This window comes from Heteronotia binoei, chromosome 5 (genome assembly GCF_032191835.1).
Source record: "Heteronotia binoei isolate CCM8104 ecotype False Entrance Well chromosome 5, APGP_CSIRO_Hbin_v1, whole genome shotgun sequence".
Classification (NCBI taxonomy): Eukaryota; Metazoa; Chordata; class Lepidosauria; order Squamata; family Gekkonidae; genus Heteronotia; species Heteronotia binoei.
The window spans coordinates 30,776,747-30,791,450 of NC_083227.1; the positions used below are offsets into that span (position 1 = coordinate 30,776,747).

General features: G+C 45.5%; 1 protein-coding gene across 2 annotated transcripts; it reads left to right on the forward strand.

Moving 5' to 3' along the window:
• Nucleotides 1–4,620: 4,620 nt before the first annotated feature.
• Nucleotides 4,621–14,617, forward strand: LOC132571312 (zinc finger protein 583-like). Of its 2 annotated transcripts, none has more exons than XM_060238114.1 (6): nt 4,621–4,748; nt 7,022–7,185; nt 8,342–8,468; nt 8,948–9,040; nt 9,266–9,442; nt 12,513–14,617. In XM_060238114.1, the coding sequence occupies exons 2-6, from the start codon at nt 7,105–7,107 to the stop codon at nt 13,355–13,357; spliced, it is 1,323 nt and encodes a 440-aa protein (XP_060094097.1). In that variant the 5' UTR covers nt 4,621–4,748; nt 7,022–7,104; the 3' UTR covers nt 13,358–14,617. The 2 variants fall into 2 exon arrangements, with proteins under 2 accessions (XP_060094097.1, XP_060094098.1); XM_060238115.1 differs by having other exon boundaries at nt 4,690–4,748; nt 7,025–7,185.
• Nucleotides 14,618–14,704: the final 87 nt, after the last annotated feature.

Sequence of the window (14,704 nt, forward strand, 5' to 3'; positions counted from 1 at the left end):
CCACAAGCTCTTTTGGAACCCTTGGATGCAATTCATCTGGCCCTGAGGATTTAGTTTCATTTAAAAAAACTAGGTGTTTATGTACTACCCCTATGCTGATCCTAGGTTGGAACTTCTTACCCTCCTTATACGTTCTGTTTTTGCCATGTTGAGCACCGTTTCCCTCAGAAGAGAAGACTGAGGAAAAGTAGGAATTGAACAGTCCCGCCTTCTCTTCATTACCTGTTACAATTTCACTTCCTTGCCCTCGCAATGGGTCCACCATGTCCTTGCTCTTTTTCTTACTCTGAACATAAGAAAAGAACCCTTTTTTGTTGTTTTCAGCATCTTTGGCCAGCCTAAGCTCATACTGAGCTTTAGCTTTCCTAACTTTTTATCTACAAGCACTGGTGATTTGTTTAAATTTATCCTTGGTTATAAGGCCCTCCTTCCAACTCTTAAAGCAGTCTTTTTTATTTCTCAAGTCTTTAGAGAGCTGTTTATGGAGCCACTTCAGCTTCTTTAGGCTTTTTCCATTTTTTCTTCTCACAGGAATTGTCTCTGATTGCCCTTTCAGTATTTCGCTTTTAAGAAACTCCCACCCCTCCTGAACCCCCTTCCTCCTAAGTATTTCTGACCATGGGATTTTACCCAGCATAGTTCTAAGTTTATCAAACTATACCTTTCTGAAGTTCAACCTATAAGTCTGACTGCGTATAACTTTTCCCTTCCCTATGACTGTAAATTCCAAAATCACATGGTCGCTACTGCCCAGAGTGCCCACTATTTCCACTTCTTCAATCAATTCTTCCTTGTTGGTGAAAATCAAATCCAAGATAGCAGATCCCCTTGTTTCCTTCTTCACTTTCTGGAAAAGGAAGTTGTCAGCAAGACAAGTCAGGAATCTATTTGACTTTTCATTTTTAGCAGAGTTGGACTTCCAACAGATGTCCAGGTAATTGAAATCTCCCATGATCACTGTATCCCTTCTCTTGGAGAACTTTGCAATCTGCTGTAGAAGTATCTCATCCAAGTCCTCTGCCTGACTTGGTGGTCTATAGCAGACCCCCACAATAATATCACTGTTGTTTCTTACTCCTTTTATTTTTACCCAGAGACTCTCAACTGAGCTGCCATGCTCAGATTCACATATTTCCTCACAAGTATATACCTCCTTCACATATACTGCTACGCCTCTGCCCTTTCTCATTTGCCTGTCCCTTTTAAATAAGTTGTACCCCTGAATCCTAATATTCCAGTTGTGAGTGTCATCCCACCAAGTTTCAGTAAGGCCTATTATGTCATAGTCTCCTTCCTTTATTAGGACTTCCAGTTCCTCCTGTTTGTTTCCCATACTCTATGCATTAGCGTAGAGACATCGGAATCCACGTTGTATGCATCCTGAGGGTTTGGTTTCCATACAAGCCTGCAGGTTAACATTACCTAGCGTATGCGCCACTCTTTGCAAATCTTTTATGTTCTTATCCCCAGTTTCTGGCATCATACGAGGCTTTGAATTATTGTCTTGCTCCCCCATACAATTTAGTTTTAATCCCTCCTTATTAGGTAAGCAGCATCATAACTATATGATTGACACAAGCTAGACCCTCATCTGTTCCATAACCTCCAATACTTGAAAATGGACGCTTGCAATAAACCCAGATGCCAACTTTGCTGCCACACCAATTTGCATCAGGTTTGACAAAACTGCACCTACACAACAATGCTCCCACTTCAAACTGATCAGCATCCATTAGCTTCACAAAGAACTGTTTAAACAAACTCTGAGGGGCAGGATTTTATTAAAACTCAATATCAACTACACTATCTCAGGCTTATTCACCTACTTATCTTCTAACATTGTACTTGCCATTAAATGCCAATGATGCCTTTCAGTTCTCAACATAGGACAAACAGGTCAAACCCTATGCCAAAGAAAAAATGGACACAAATCTGACATCAAGAATCACAAAACTAGAGAGACCTGTAGAATATTTCATCCTCCGAGGACATTCCATGGGAGACCCCAAAGTAGTTGCTTTATTGCAAAGGAATTTCAGAAACAGGCTGGAATGAGAGACTGCTGAATTACAAATTATTACAGCACTCAGGACAATGGCGCCCCTGGGGCTCAACAGAGATATCGGCTTCTTATCTCACTACACACTAAGTCTCCCAGTTCTTACTAATACCCAGAAATTAAACTTTTTTGGTCTTAAAGCGGTCACTGGACTCAAACTGTTTCAATGTATGTGAAGCAGTGTGTACATGCGAAGTCTCGCATGTACTCAGGGTTGAGCTTGGTTTGTCTTGGGGGTGCTGCTGGACTCTGGCTTCGCTCTCACATCTCTTTGTTAGCTCTTGTATTTATGCTAATTTGCTGCCATTCATTGATCACTCGACCCATGTATCTTTAGGAAGCAGAGAGATCTGACTTTTCAGCCAACCCTTATTTTATTTATACATCCTGTCTTGAAGCTAAATTTACCCTAGTACATAGTGCTTAAACAAATTATAGGATGCATCTGTTCACTGGAAGCAGACCATTTCTATACTGTTTACAGCAGGGGTCCTCAAACTATGGCCCGTGGGCCAGATGCAGCCCGCTGGGGACGTTTATGCGGCCCGTCGGGTTATGGCAAAATCAGACAGGAAGTGACGTTCGACCTAAACTCGCATTAGCAACGCACACTTCCGGCACTGGGCTGAGGCGGCGGAGACAGAGTGTGAGGTGATACCGAGGCGAGTTCCCAGGCCGGGGTGTGTGGTGTGGGGAAGGGAGAGAGATGCAGAAGACGGAGAACTGACGGCCCGCGGCCTTGTACAGTAACGGCAGTCCGGCCCTACAACAATCTGAGGGACAGTGAACTGGTCCCCTATTTAAAAAGTTTGAGGACCCCTGGTTTACAGGATTCAATACAGTCATCAATTTGTCAATACTGCAAGGGTCAGCATAAAGAGTGAGAATGTGGTTGAACACAGATGTGAGATGCCTGTGCCCTTTTGACTCTTCAGCCACAATAGGAAACGCAGGACTCAAGGCTGGTATGCCAGGCACATGGTCTCACCCACATTTCTATTTGTGGTCTTGAAATTGGCCATCTGCTCCAATTTCAGCTCAACTTATGCATCTTGACCCTTCCTGCCCTCCACCCTCTTTTCTGTAAGTAGGAGATTCTGTTGCATTGTTTGTATCTGAAGAAGTGAACTTACACATGAAAGCTTATACTTTCAAAAGTATATTTAAAAGCTTGCACACAAAAGCTTATACATGTATCCCCTTGCCCAGCTGGTGCAGAGTTTTGGGCTGGGTTGTCATCAATATGCTGATTAACAGCCATCTGTATCTCTTGTTGGGCAGTGGGCTGGACACCATCCCAGCTTATTTGGCTGAGGAACTGGAAGCCATGGTGGGATGCCTAAAGTGGAGTTGGCTGAGACTGAACCCTTCTAAGATGGAGATTCTATGACTGAGTCAGGCGGATGCTGATATGGGGCCTCAACGGCTATGGACAGTGAGCCACTGAAACTGGCCCTTTCTGCTTAGAGTCTGGGGGTGATTCTGGATGCCTCTTTCTCAATGGAGGCCCAGGTTTCCCACATTGCCAGGCTGGCATTTCTCTAACTATGCCAAATCAGGCAGCTTGCCCCCTAGCATACATAGCCACTATAATCCGTGCAACGGTCACTCACAGGTTGGATTACTGAAACTTGCTCTTGCCCTTGAGGCTGACTCAGAAACTCCAGCTAGTGCAGTGTGCAATGACTTGGGTCCTCACAGGACCCCATGCACAGCTCACAGCTCCCTCGTGCTACGGGAACTGCATTGGTTTCCAGTGGCGTACTAGATCAGGTTCAAGGTCCTTTTAAGGCCCTTAAAAGTCAGGTTGGTGTAGAGGCAGTATGGTTAGTGGTTAAGTGTGCAGACTCTACCAGATTTGATTCCTCACTCCTCCACTTGCAGCTGCTGGAATGGCCTTGGGTCAGTCATAGCTCTCGTAGAGTTGTCCCCGAAAAGGCAGCTTCTGGGAGAGCTCTCTCAGCCCCACCTACCTCACAAGGTGTCTGTTGTGGGGGAAGAGGATAAAGGAGACTGTGATCATACACCCTAAATAATGTACTTTCAAGCCACTTTCAGTGCACTTTCCAACTGGATTTGACTGTGTGAACTGAAAGTGGATTGAAAGTGCATTATTTAGTGTGTGGGATCACAGCCTGAGACTCTGATTCAGAGAGAAGGGCGAGGTATAAATCTACAGTTTTCTTCTTAATGGCGAGGGACCCACATCTTCAGGATCACCTCTCCTGGTGCTCTGGTCATCAACATCTGCTGGTGGTCCCTGACTTGAGAGATATCTGGCTGTCCGCAGCCAGGGCGTTCTCTGCCCTGGAGATCACCAGGCCGCACCTGAACTAGAGATTTTCTTCCAGTATGGCTTTTTTTGTTGTGTTTTACCGAGCATCCCCCAGCCCTCCTAGCCCTTGACAGTTGTCACAAGCCAAGTAAAGATCCGCTCAGGTGACTGTTTCCGACAGGGCTCCATCCAAGAGCAGCATTCCTACAAGAAAGGGGAGAGGAAAGGGTGAAGTGAACTCCTACCCCGCCTCGCGTCTCCCGCCCCAGCATTGGTGCGCGCCAGCAGCTGATCAGATTGCTGCCTTGTTGCCTCGGCGCATTCTGCGGTGTATAAAAGGTTCCCCGCGGGGATTGCTTCCTTCTCGTCTCGCCTCTCCTTTCCTTCTGAGCGCGCCTGGTTGATCTGCGGAAGGTAAAGCGCCCCCCTCCCCTTATGCCTTTACTTGTGCGGGTGGCTGTGGGGCTCGCCAGGAAATGTATTGTCTCCCTTTGGGAACCCCGGGCTTGAGACGGTCGGAGGAGGAAAGAAAAAAAGCAGCCTTGCCTTGGGTCCCTTCCATTCGCCGTGCAAACCTTTGCAGAGTTCCTCCGGGATGAAACTCACCGGCAGGCTGCAGGAATTCTGCCTGGGATTGCCCAGTGAATGTGCAGGACTGCGGAAGTTGGTCCTTTCCTCTCCGCCTTGTATTTTGGCGAGCATCAGAGGGACGATACACAAACTATTTATTTCTAGTTGCAGGGCGTCCATTTTTTTCCTTCTTCTTCCCAGAATGCTGTGGGTGAAGGCGAATTAGCCTGCCGTTCATTTGTCCCGAGGAGCAGAGAACAGGGGATTTGAGACGGTGGCTTGAAAGAGCGCCTCTTTCTGTCTGTCTCTCTGTCTTTCGACAACGTGATGGACCTTTCGGTAGTCAAAATACAGCGTGAATAGGACTTATGTAAATTTTTTTAATGAACAAAAATAGACTTCATTTGCATGCCACCTTTCTGCTTTGCCTAATGCTCCCCCAAAGTGGGCCATAAATTTTAAAAAATAATAATTTGACATTTAAAAGACAACATTCTGGACGTCCCACAGAAATGTTTAGGGAGGAAAATGAAAATAGGATTTAAATATGTAAAATAAAGGAGAGGGGGGAAATGTGGCAGGTATGTAGCTGTTTTGGGTGCTGAAAAGTAAGAAGAAATACAAAAATATATGAAACCTGCACTTTCTAAGTTACCTTTTAATATTATGTTTTTACTCTAATAACAACAGTAATAACAGCTCATTGCTTATACCTCCCATGCCTTTTTAATTAAAGTGACTTGGTCAAGGTCACCAAGTGAATATCATAGCCAGGCAAGGATCCAACCTGAGATCTAGTTCGATGCAAAGCAGGGAAGAATTTGAACAGGTGCAGATTCTCATGCCAGGTGTGCTAAAATACCAACTTTTACGGAGCTCTTGAAAGCTTTGACTGCTGCAAGACCCAGATCCATAGCCAGAAAATTTTGGGTGGAGGGGCCTGGAAGTTTAAAAACATTTTTGGGGTGTGTGTGTGTAGGTCTTGGCTGCTTCTTCCCTCTACCAGCCAGCCCGCCCGGCCCCAACTCTCTCTCCCGCTCTCTCCTCACTGTTGCTCTCTCACTCTCCCTTGTGCTCTCTCTCTATCTCGCTGTCGCTTACTCGCTCTCCCCCTCCCTGTTGCTCTCTCTCTGTCCCCCTTGTTCTCTAACATACTCTTTTGTTTTCTCTCTCTCTCTCACTTCCCCCCTGGCTGTCGCTCTCTCTCTCTCTTGTTGCTTTTTCTTGAGCTTGCTCTCCTCCCCCCCTCATCTTCGAGTCCTGCTGCCAAATTCGTATACGAGGCTCTCCAATAGAGGGGCCCTACAGAGGGAAGGGGGGTTGAATGGAGCTGCCTTCCCCCCACTGCCCATGGCTACGGGCCTGGTAAGACCTCACTGTCGGTGCGGGTGTTAGCAGAGAGAGCTGTGTGATGTGCTCAACGGTGAGCCCCAGGAAAGAAGTGAGCCAGACACCTGCAGCTAGTGCTAAAACAGTGTATTTACAGTATATACAACTCGTGCTCACTAGTGCAGTCAAATACATTAAACACAGGACCAAAGCGCTCCGCCAGCATGTGAACTCTCGAAGAGAGACCTGTGCATTGCAAGCACAGTCCATATATAGTTCTGTCAGCCAATCCTGGCAGTCCACAGTCATGCTGACTCAGCAGGTCCTTTCCACCTGTCTTCAGCCGGCTCAAACCGGCCTGTAGATAAGGTCACTGTGACCTAGCATGCCAGCTAGATCTGTCAGTAATTGAATCTATCTTAACACAGTTTGACAGCTCTATTATGACAGCAGGTGATCTAGCTGGCATGCTAGGTCACCGTGACCTTATCTACTGGCCGGTTTGAGCCGGCTGAAGACAGGTGGAAAGGACCTGCTGAGTCAGCATGACTGTGGACTGCCAGGATTGGCTGATCACCTGCTGTCATAATAGAGCTGTCAAACTGTGTTAAGATAGATTCAATTACTGACACTCACATGAACCAGTATCTTTTGGGGACATATTTGCAAGGTGATTGTGTAAGCAGCTGCCCTGCAGCATCCTGTTCCTCAGATCAGAAAAGGGAATTGAAATGGGAAAATGTGATTGTAAGTAGGTAACTTTCCTACTTCTTTTGTCCTGCTTACAGCAGAAAAGATATTTCTCGGGGGCTGTTGATCATTGCTACTTTCCAAAGGAGCAGAAACATCCGTTCTGCGTAAGAATTAGGTCATGGAAAGGAGAAAGGAATGGCTTGAGTCCCCCGTTCTTTCTGAAGTGTACCTTTCTGCTAGCACAAGATGTCAAAGCAAGGTAGGCTGTGACTTCACTCCGTTTTCTTATTTGAAGCTGTCATGAGTCTGAGGCCTAGAATGGCCTAGAATTCAGGGAGAAGCCTACATTGGAATTGCTGGTGGGCTTACATCTCTCAGGATCCCTGCAGTCCGTTTGATTGGGTGAAGAAAATTCAGAGGGAAAACTAGCCCAAGAGGGGTGGGACCAGCTGGCAGGAGAGCATAAAAGGCCAAGGCACCAACAGGGTGCGTTCTTTCTGGAAAAGCTGCAGGAGAAAAGGCAGCAGGAGAGATCCCTTACTGAACGGGTAAGTCTCTGTAGCTAAATCAAGGGAAAGTTTAGCAAGTCAGGGTAGGGCTTTTCTTTTTGTTTACACCAACCTTTACTGCAGGGGTCCTCAACCCCCGGTCCATGGACTGGTACCGGTCCGTGGACTGTTGGCAACCAGGCCACATGGGAGGCCGCTACCGCCTCCCCGCCACTCCGCTGCCACCGCCACCCTCTCCCTTCCCTTCTGCTCTGCCTCTTCCTCAGCGCGATCAGAGTGCACTGTGTCTCTGCCCCACTGGCTGTGACACAGCATGCATTTTATCCTTCTAAGAACGCACTAGAGGAGGCTTGGCTCCCCCTCCCTTCCACTTCCAGAAAGGAGGTGGGGAAGCGTCCTCCAGCGCATTCTTAGAAGAAGGATAAGATGCACACAACATCGCAGCCAGTGGGACCGAGGCGTGGCATGCTGTGATCGCGCTGGGGGGGAGGGAGGTGGAGCGGAAGGGATGGAAAGATGAAGGGGCGGCACCAAGGTGCACTCTGATGGGGGGGGGTGACGGGGGGGTGCAGCGTTGCCGGTCCCTGGTACCAAAAAGGTTGGGGACCACTGCTTTACTGTATATATATTTCACTACCCACTTATTATTTGAGCACTGTAAACAAACTGTTGTTTAACTGCCTGGGTCCTCACGTCTCTTTGGTCACAGTTAAAAGGTTTTACTATAAGGAAGACAGGTGGTTGGGTGTTTTCGGCCCTTCCATAAAGACCCTTACCAGAGTGGTCCTAGCCAGTAGAAGGCCCGTCCTGGCCCCCTGCTGTATGGCAGAAGCATTGGAAGAATTTTTTTTTTAAATCGCCATATCTGCCAACTTGTTGTTAGCCGAAGCATCTTGGTTCTTCCAGGGTCCTGTATCATTTGAGGAGGTGGCCGTGTATTTCACCGAGGAGGAGTGGGCTCTGCTGAATGCTGGTGAAAGAGCTCTTTACAGGGAAGTCATGCTGGAAAACTATAGGAGCATGGTCTCTATGGGTAAGCAAGTAGTTGGCTGGTCTGTGCATGGCCTGCTCTTTATTTCTCATTAAGTTCCATGGAGAATTAATGATAGTTAACCAAGTCTCAAAGATGTAACCAATAGGAATGGGTATAGACTGGCTCATGAGCTGAAATTTAGGCGAACTTGGGCAGTTTGGAGCTTGGGAACTGATGTCCGGAGAACTTTTCACCAGTTCGGTTCAACTGTCCAGGGCCAGTCATTTAAACCAAACAGCTGAGCAGTGCAGGGTCAGGCGTTAGGTTTAAATGGCTGCCAGCCATTTAATCCTTTGGATTTGCTTCCTGCTACTTTGAGGTGGTGGGGGTAGGGGGAGTAAAACAAGGTTTAAATGGCTCCCAGATGCTGGAAGAAAGGGGGAACAGAACTTTTCAGTTTGGGTGGGGCCTGTTTGGTTTGGGGGTTGTTGTCTGGGCTTCTTATCTTTCCTCTTTGTGCTCCTTATCTTTTCAAAAAGGCTCTTCGATCTGCAAACCTGACCTCATTTACTGGTTGGAAGAAAGGGATGAGATGTTCATCCAAGACTCTGAGGAAGCAAAGATCTCAACAGGTACTTCCTTAGACCTGTGGAGCAACCCTTCTGTGTTGGCAAATTGTGGTTCAAATTTGATAGCATCCAGAATATGTTCATCATTCTGCCTCTGGGTTTTTCTGGCAGACATCTCTGTGGCTTCATCCCCTCATGCCTTGATTTAAAGCATGTTTCCTTCAATGCTGTTTGCCGTTGAGGCCTGTTCTTTTAAAGTCATGACTGACTTGCATTCTTCTTTCTTAGATTCTCTTTCTTGCTGGAATAAGGAATTTCCTTTTGTTTCTGCCAAAGAAGACACCAGCGTGAGGGAGAAGAGGGTGAAGAGATTTTCACAGGAAGGCCTTACCTCAGAAGATATACCGGAGTCTTTCCTGGGATCAGTTCCAGAGATAATTGTCATCCTGACAGATCTGCCTGAGAGTAAGTTTTTGTTTATGGTCTTGCCAGAGAAACAGATCAGGTATAACCTGTGAGAGAGACATTATGCTGAAAGACCACAGTGTAGCCTATGGAGAAACTAAATTACCCATATCAGAAGAATACCCTGTCAGAAAGCAAGGCAAGACAGTGTGGTGTAGTGGTTCAAGTGCTGAAATGAGATTGAAAAGACCCAAATTCAGGTCCAGTTTTGGACATAAAGTTGCCCGGGTCATTCTCCTCAGCCTGTAACCTACCTCTCATGAGAATGATGCTTGTTGTCCTGAGCCCCTTGGAGGAATGGCAGAATGAAAATGCTATTTTTAATATAGATGCTGTTCTGCAATTCCCTGTGTTACAGGCCCTTTAAGAAATCTCAGCATGCTCTTTTTAATTTGTAAAAACACAATTTTACACTTTCACCTACATGTTTACTAGAGCAGTGGTCTTCAGTCTTTCTTTAGGCCGGGTTCCACCTTTAGAAGAAGAAGACTGCAGATTTATACCCTGCCCTTCTCTCTGAATTAGAGACTCGGAGCGGCTTACAATCTCCCATATCTTTCCCCCCAACAACAGACACCCTGTGAGGTGGGTGGGGCTGAAAGGGCTCTCACAGCAGCTGCTCTTTAAGGGACAACTCCTGCTATAGCTATGTCTAACCCCAGGCCATTCCAGCAGCTGCAAGTGGAGAAGTGGGGAATCAAATCCAGTTCTCCCAGATAAGAGTCCGCATACTTAACCACTACACCAAACTGGCTCTTGGTAGGCAGAGTATGGCCTGTTGAGTTGCTAGTACATGCCCAAAAATGTGCTCCTGTGACAGAATGAAGAGCCTGAGTTATGACCATGCCAGGCAGCGGGTGAGACTGTGTGCTGCAAGTGCTCACAGATCATTGGAGGACTGGGTGGTGCTCTGAGGAGTTGGCCAGGTGACAGGAAGAGAGAGGAGAGCTTTTGTGAGGGAGGATTTCTGACCCCACCTGACCAAAAAAGGCATCTTCTTGTTCCTTAGTGACTTCCTTTCACTCTCCTGCTGCTCCTTACAGCAAAGAGTGGCAGGAGATACAGTGTCCCTGTGCTCTAAACATTCCACACTTAGGTAGGAGGAGGTGCTTCTAAAAATCAGCACAAATGTTTTTTCTGCAATCCAGCCAGTGGGATTCCATGACCTGCTTGACGGTTGTGACCCATGGATCACCACAGTAAAGCAAGAAAAAGTCTTCTGCAGATGAGTGTGGATGGGTGCTCCATTTCTGCTGGTTGGATTTGTAGATCCTTGGTAGGAGGGTACAGAAGCATCTCTCATCTGCCTTCATCTGAAGGCAGGGAAGCATGGCCCTTGGAAGTGTCCTTATGGGAAAAGTGGCAGGATTGGGAAGTCACTTGAATATGACAGGAAGGAAGAAGCCAATGAAAAACAGGGCTGCTACAATGGGACTTTGAATAATTTCTGTCTCATAAAAGGTGTGAAATCCAAATGTAGTTAGATGTCCTTTTTCTTATTATTTACAGTGTGTAAAGAAATAAAGCAGTATATTTTGTCATATGGCTGCTGTGAGGGATGGTCAGGGTCAGCAGGTAGAAAGGGGAACACTCTGAAATTTTGTCGCCTTTACCCAGTACCTCAGGAAACCCAAATTAACCTTGTCAGAAAAAATAAAGGCACTGATAGCGTTTTAAAAGTTCAAAACAAGTAACAGATTTATTATGTTAAGAAAGGCAAGGAAGGGAGGAAATAATAGCTGATGAATGTTTTATAAAATCAGTTGGCAGGCAAAAAATCAAGTAATAATAACTCAAGAACACTAGAGATGTTGGCAGGCTGATATTGAAATATAAAACAAACAGTGTTTACCTCACACTGGAGAACACTCATTCAATACAGAAAGACTTTTAAAGTTAGTTCAGGCTTCTCAAATATATCTCCACACTGGACTGACTGAACTTGTGATGGATGTCCCCTTCACAGACCCTCTTCCCTAGCAATCAGGTGTCCTCTAGACAGTAGAGCTTTACCCTGGACAATAACACCCTTGAGGGCTCTTCACACTAGCACCTCATTTACTTGTGTTAAATCCTCTCACAGCCAGGAACTCTGTCTGACTTCTAGGATTTCCACACAGCCACAAGAACCTTTTGTCCCTCTCACAGTGTGTGTGTTTTGGTGTTCTAGCTTAGAACCAGGAGTCTGCCCTTTGGTCTGATGGAACTGCTCAGCAGGGTCTTAAAGCCTCACTCTGCCTTGTGACACTCTGCCACAGTCTTGAGAGTTTTCCCCAGAAAGTGCTATGGTTAGCCCCTTTTCTCAAATCAACTCTCAAGCAGAAGAGCTCTAAATAAACCAGCTCTGTCTCAGGAACTGATGTGAACTTCCTGCTCAGTCTGCTCTCAGCTCCAATCTCTACATTGATCTGAACTCTGAGGAGATTTTTACCTCCAGGCTGCCTTTTTACATTTGATACATTCGTTACTATGGAAGCGGTTCAGCTAATCAGAACTTCTCAATTCTCACTCAGGCAGACTGCTTTCAGTTCATCACAGTTGCTTTTCTTCTTGGAACCGAAATGGAATCCAGTTTGGTGTAGTGGTTATGAGTGGTGCACTCTAACCTGTAGAACCAGGTTTGATTCCCCACTCCTCCACGTGCAGCTGCTGGTGACCTTGGGTCAGTCACGGTTCTCTCAGAGTTGTTCTCTCAAGAGCAATTCTCAAAAGAGCTCTTTCAGTCACACCTCACAGGGTGTCTGTTGTGGGGAGAAGAAGGGAAGGAGACTGGTGGACCTTCTAATGGCACCTTGGTTTTTGGCCACTGCATGACAGAATGTTGGACTGGGCTTCTCTTACGCTTTTATATTCTTATGAGATTGTAAACTACTCTGAGACTCTTAAGGGTAGGGTATAAATCCAATCTCCTCTTTGTTCCAGCACTATTCTCCTTTGAAAATTTCTAAGTTAATAGAGAGTAATTAGAGGTTTCCTCAGGCATATCAGAAACTCTGAACTAATGACAGTTTTGGCTATGAGATAGTTATTGTGTGGGATGCTTACTGGGTTTTTCTTTGTTTTCCCGGAGGAGATCAGAGAAAGCAAAGTGCTGCTGACCATCTGAGAAGACACAGGAATTTGCAGGAGGAAAAAGAACCTTGGAATAAAAGAAGACTAAAGAGAAGTAAGAAGGCAGAAAACCAGAAGCAGATGACAAAATCAGTTGTCCTTCGCAAGAGAGATTGCCATGAAACCCTGGTCATAAAAAATTTACAAAAGGGAAGAAGGAATAAAGAAGGAAAATTTACAAAAGGGAAGAAGAATGAGAAAGGGTCTGGCAACAAATCCAGTCCTAAGAGAAATCAAAGAATTCTCGCAGGGGAGAAATCATATGCATGCTTGGTATGTAAAAGGAGCTTTAATCGAAAAGGCAATTTAGTTTCACACCAAAGGATTCACACTGGGGAGAAACCATACAAATGCTTGGAGTGTGGAAAGAGTCTTAGCTGTAGCAAAAGACTTACTATTCACCAGAGGATTCACACAGGGGAGAAACCATATCAATGCTTGGAGTGTGAAAAGAATTTCAGTTGCTTTAGGTACCTCAAGGTTCACCAAAGGACTCACACAGGGGAGAAACCATATCAATGCTTGGAGTGTGGGAAGAACTTTAGTCAGAGAACAGGTCTTATTTATCATCAGAGGGGGCACACAGGGGAGAAACCATACGAATGCATGGAATGTGGAAAGAGGTTCAATCGGATCCACCACCTGAATGGTCATCGAAGGAGCCACACGGGGGAGAAATTGTGCAAAAAGTACAAATGCTTAGTATGTGGAAAGGGCCTCACTAGCAGAAGAAACCTTTCTGCTCATGAAAGAAGGCATGAAGGGGAGAAACCACATAAGAGCATGAGAAAAGCTTCAGTTTGAGAGGAAGCCTCAGTTATCACCAAAAGGTGCACAAGGGAGAAACCATACAAATGTACCAAGTGTGAAAAGAGCTTCAGACATAGCTCACGCTTTACTGTTCACTATAGAGTCCACACAAAAGAGAAACCATGTAAACGGTAGTCATTGGTTTAATCTTTTTCACATTCTTGCACCAGAAAGCCCATTGTATTAGTGTGTTGTAGGGGCTGGAGTGTTGGATAAGGATCAAGGAAACCTGTGTTCCAGTCTTTGCTCTGGTGTGGAATCTTGTTGGGTGCATGGATCTTGTGCCATGCTGTCAGCCAAACATACCTCACAGGGTTGTTAGGATAAAATGGGGAAAGAGGAGAACAATTTTAAGCTGTTTTGAATCCCCATTGGGTAGGAAAGTGAAAGAAATGATTGTAAGCAAGGCTTGTTCAGTAAATCAGTGTTGAATAAGCCCATTACTGGCTGTTTGAGAACCTGAGTCAAGCCGCGTGTATGCCTGAATACCCGTTTTGCATGTTAAAATGCAAAGAGTGTTTCTTTGGGCTTTTTGTAATTGTTTTACATTATAACTTCTCTGTATCAGGTAGACACATTTGTGGTTGATATCCTTTCTTTGCCATTTGGAAATCTACTGTAGTAATAGGGGTTAGAATGTTGGTTGAAGACTGGAGAGCAGAGGTGTGGACCAGCCTCCGAACTTCCTGGGGAAAATTCTGTTGGGTTGCCCTCCTGAGGGGCTTGTGTTTTTCTTTCGATTTTAAGGTTTTTGTTACGTTTATAAGAAAAGGGAGGACAAGGGGAAAGGGGAGAAATACAGTTTACAAAATAATTTTTCTGCTTAAAATAATAACTTCATCATTACATACTAACGAAAAACAGTGCAGAGAAAAACAAACAGAAGACTACTCCACAGTACCTGCAAGTTCTCAAACACTGGGAAAATACTGCCCTAATCTTCTATATGTTGGCATAGGAAATAATGCCAGTAAGGCATGAGGCACTGCTGCTGATCGGACAGCTACTGTCAGGTAGATGACTCAGGAAGATCTGTCAGAGGAGAACTGGTTCTAGCCAGTAGAATGATGTAATCGGGTGAGGAGTACAGAATGACTCAGCACTGCCTCATTGGTACAGTAATTAGGAGCAAAAGTATATTAATGAAGCTATGCTGTACACATTACCCTCTTACTATTCTATGATTGATTGGCGGAGCATTATGATGGAGAGTTTGTATATATGTAAAATACAACCTTGTATATAGTTTAAAAACAGTGTGGTGTTGGCTGTGTTAAACTATTGTTCATCGGAGTGGACGGGCAGTGGCAGATAAAGGCAGTCACAAATCTGCTAACTTAT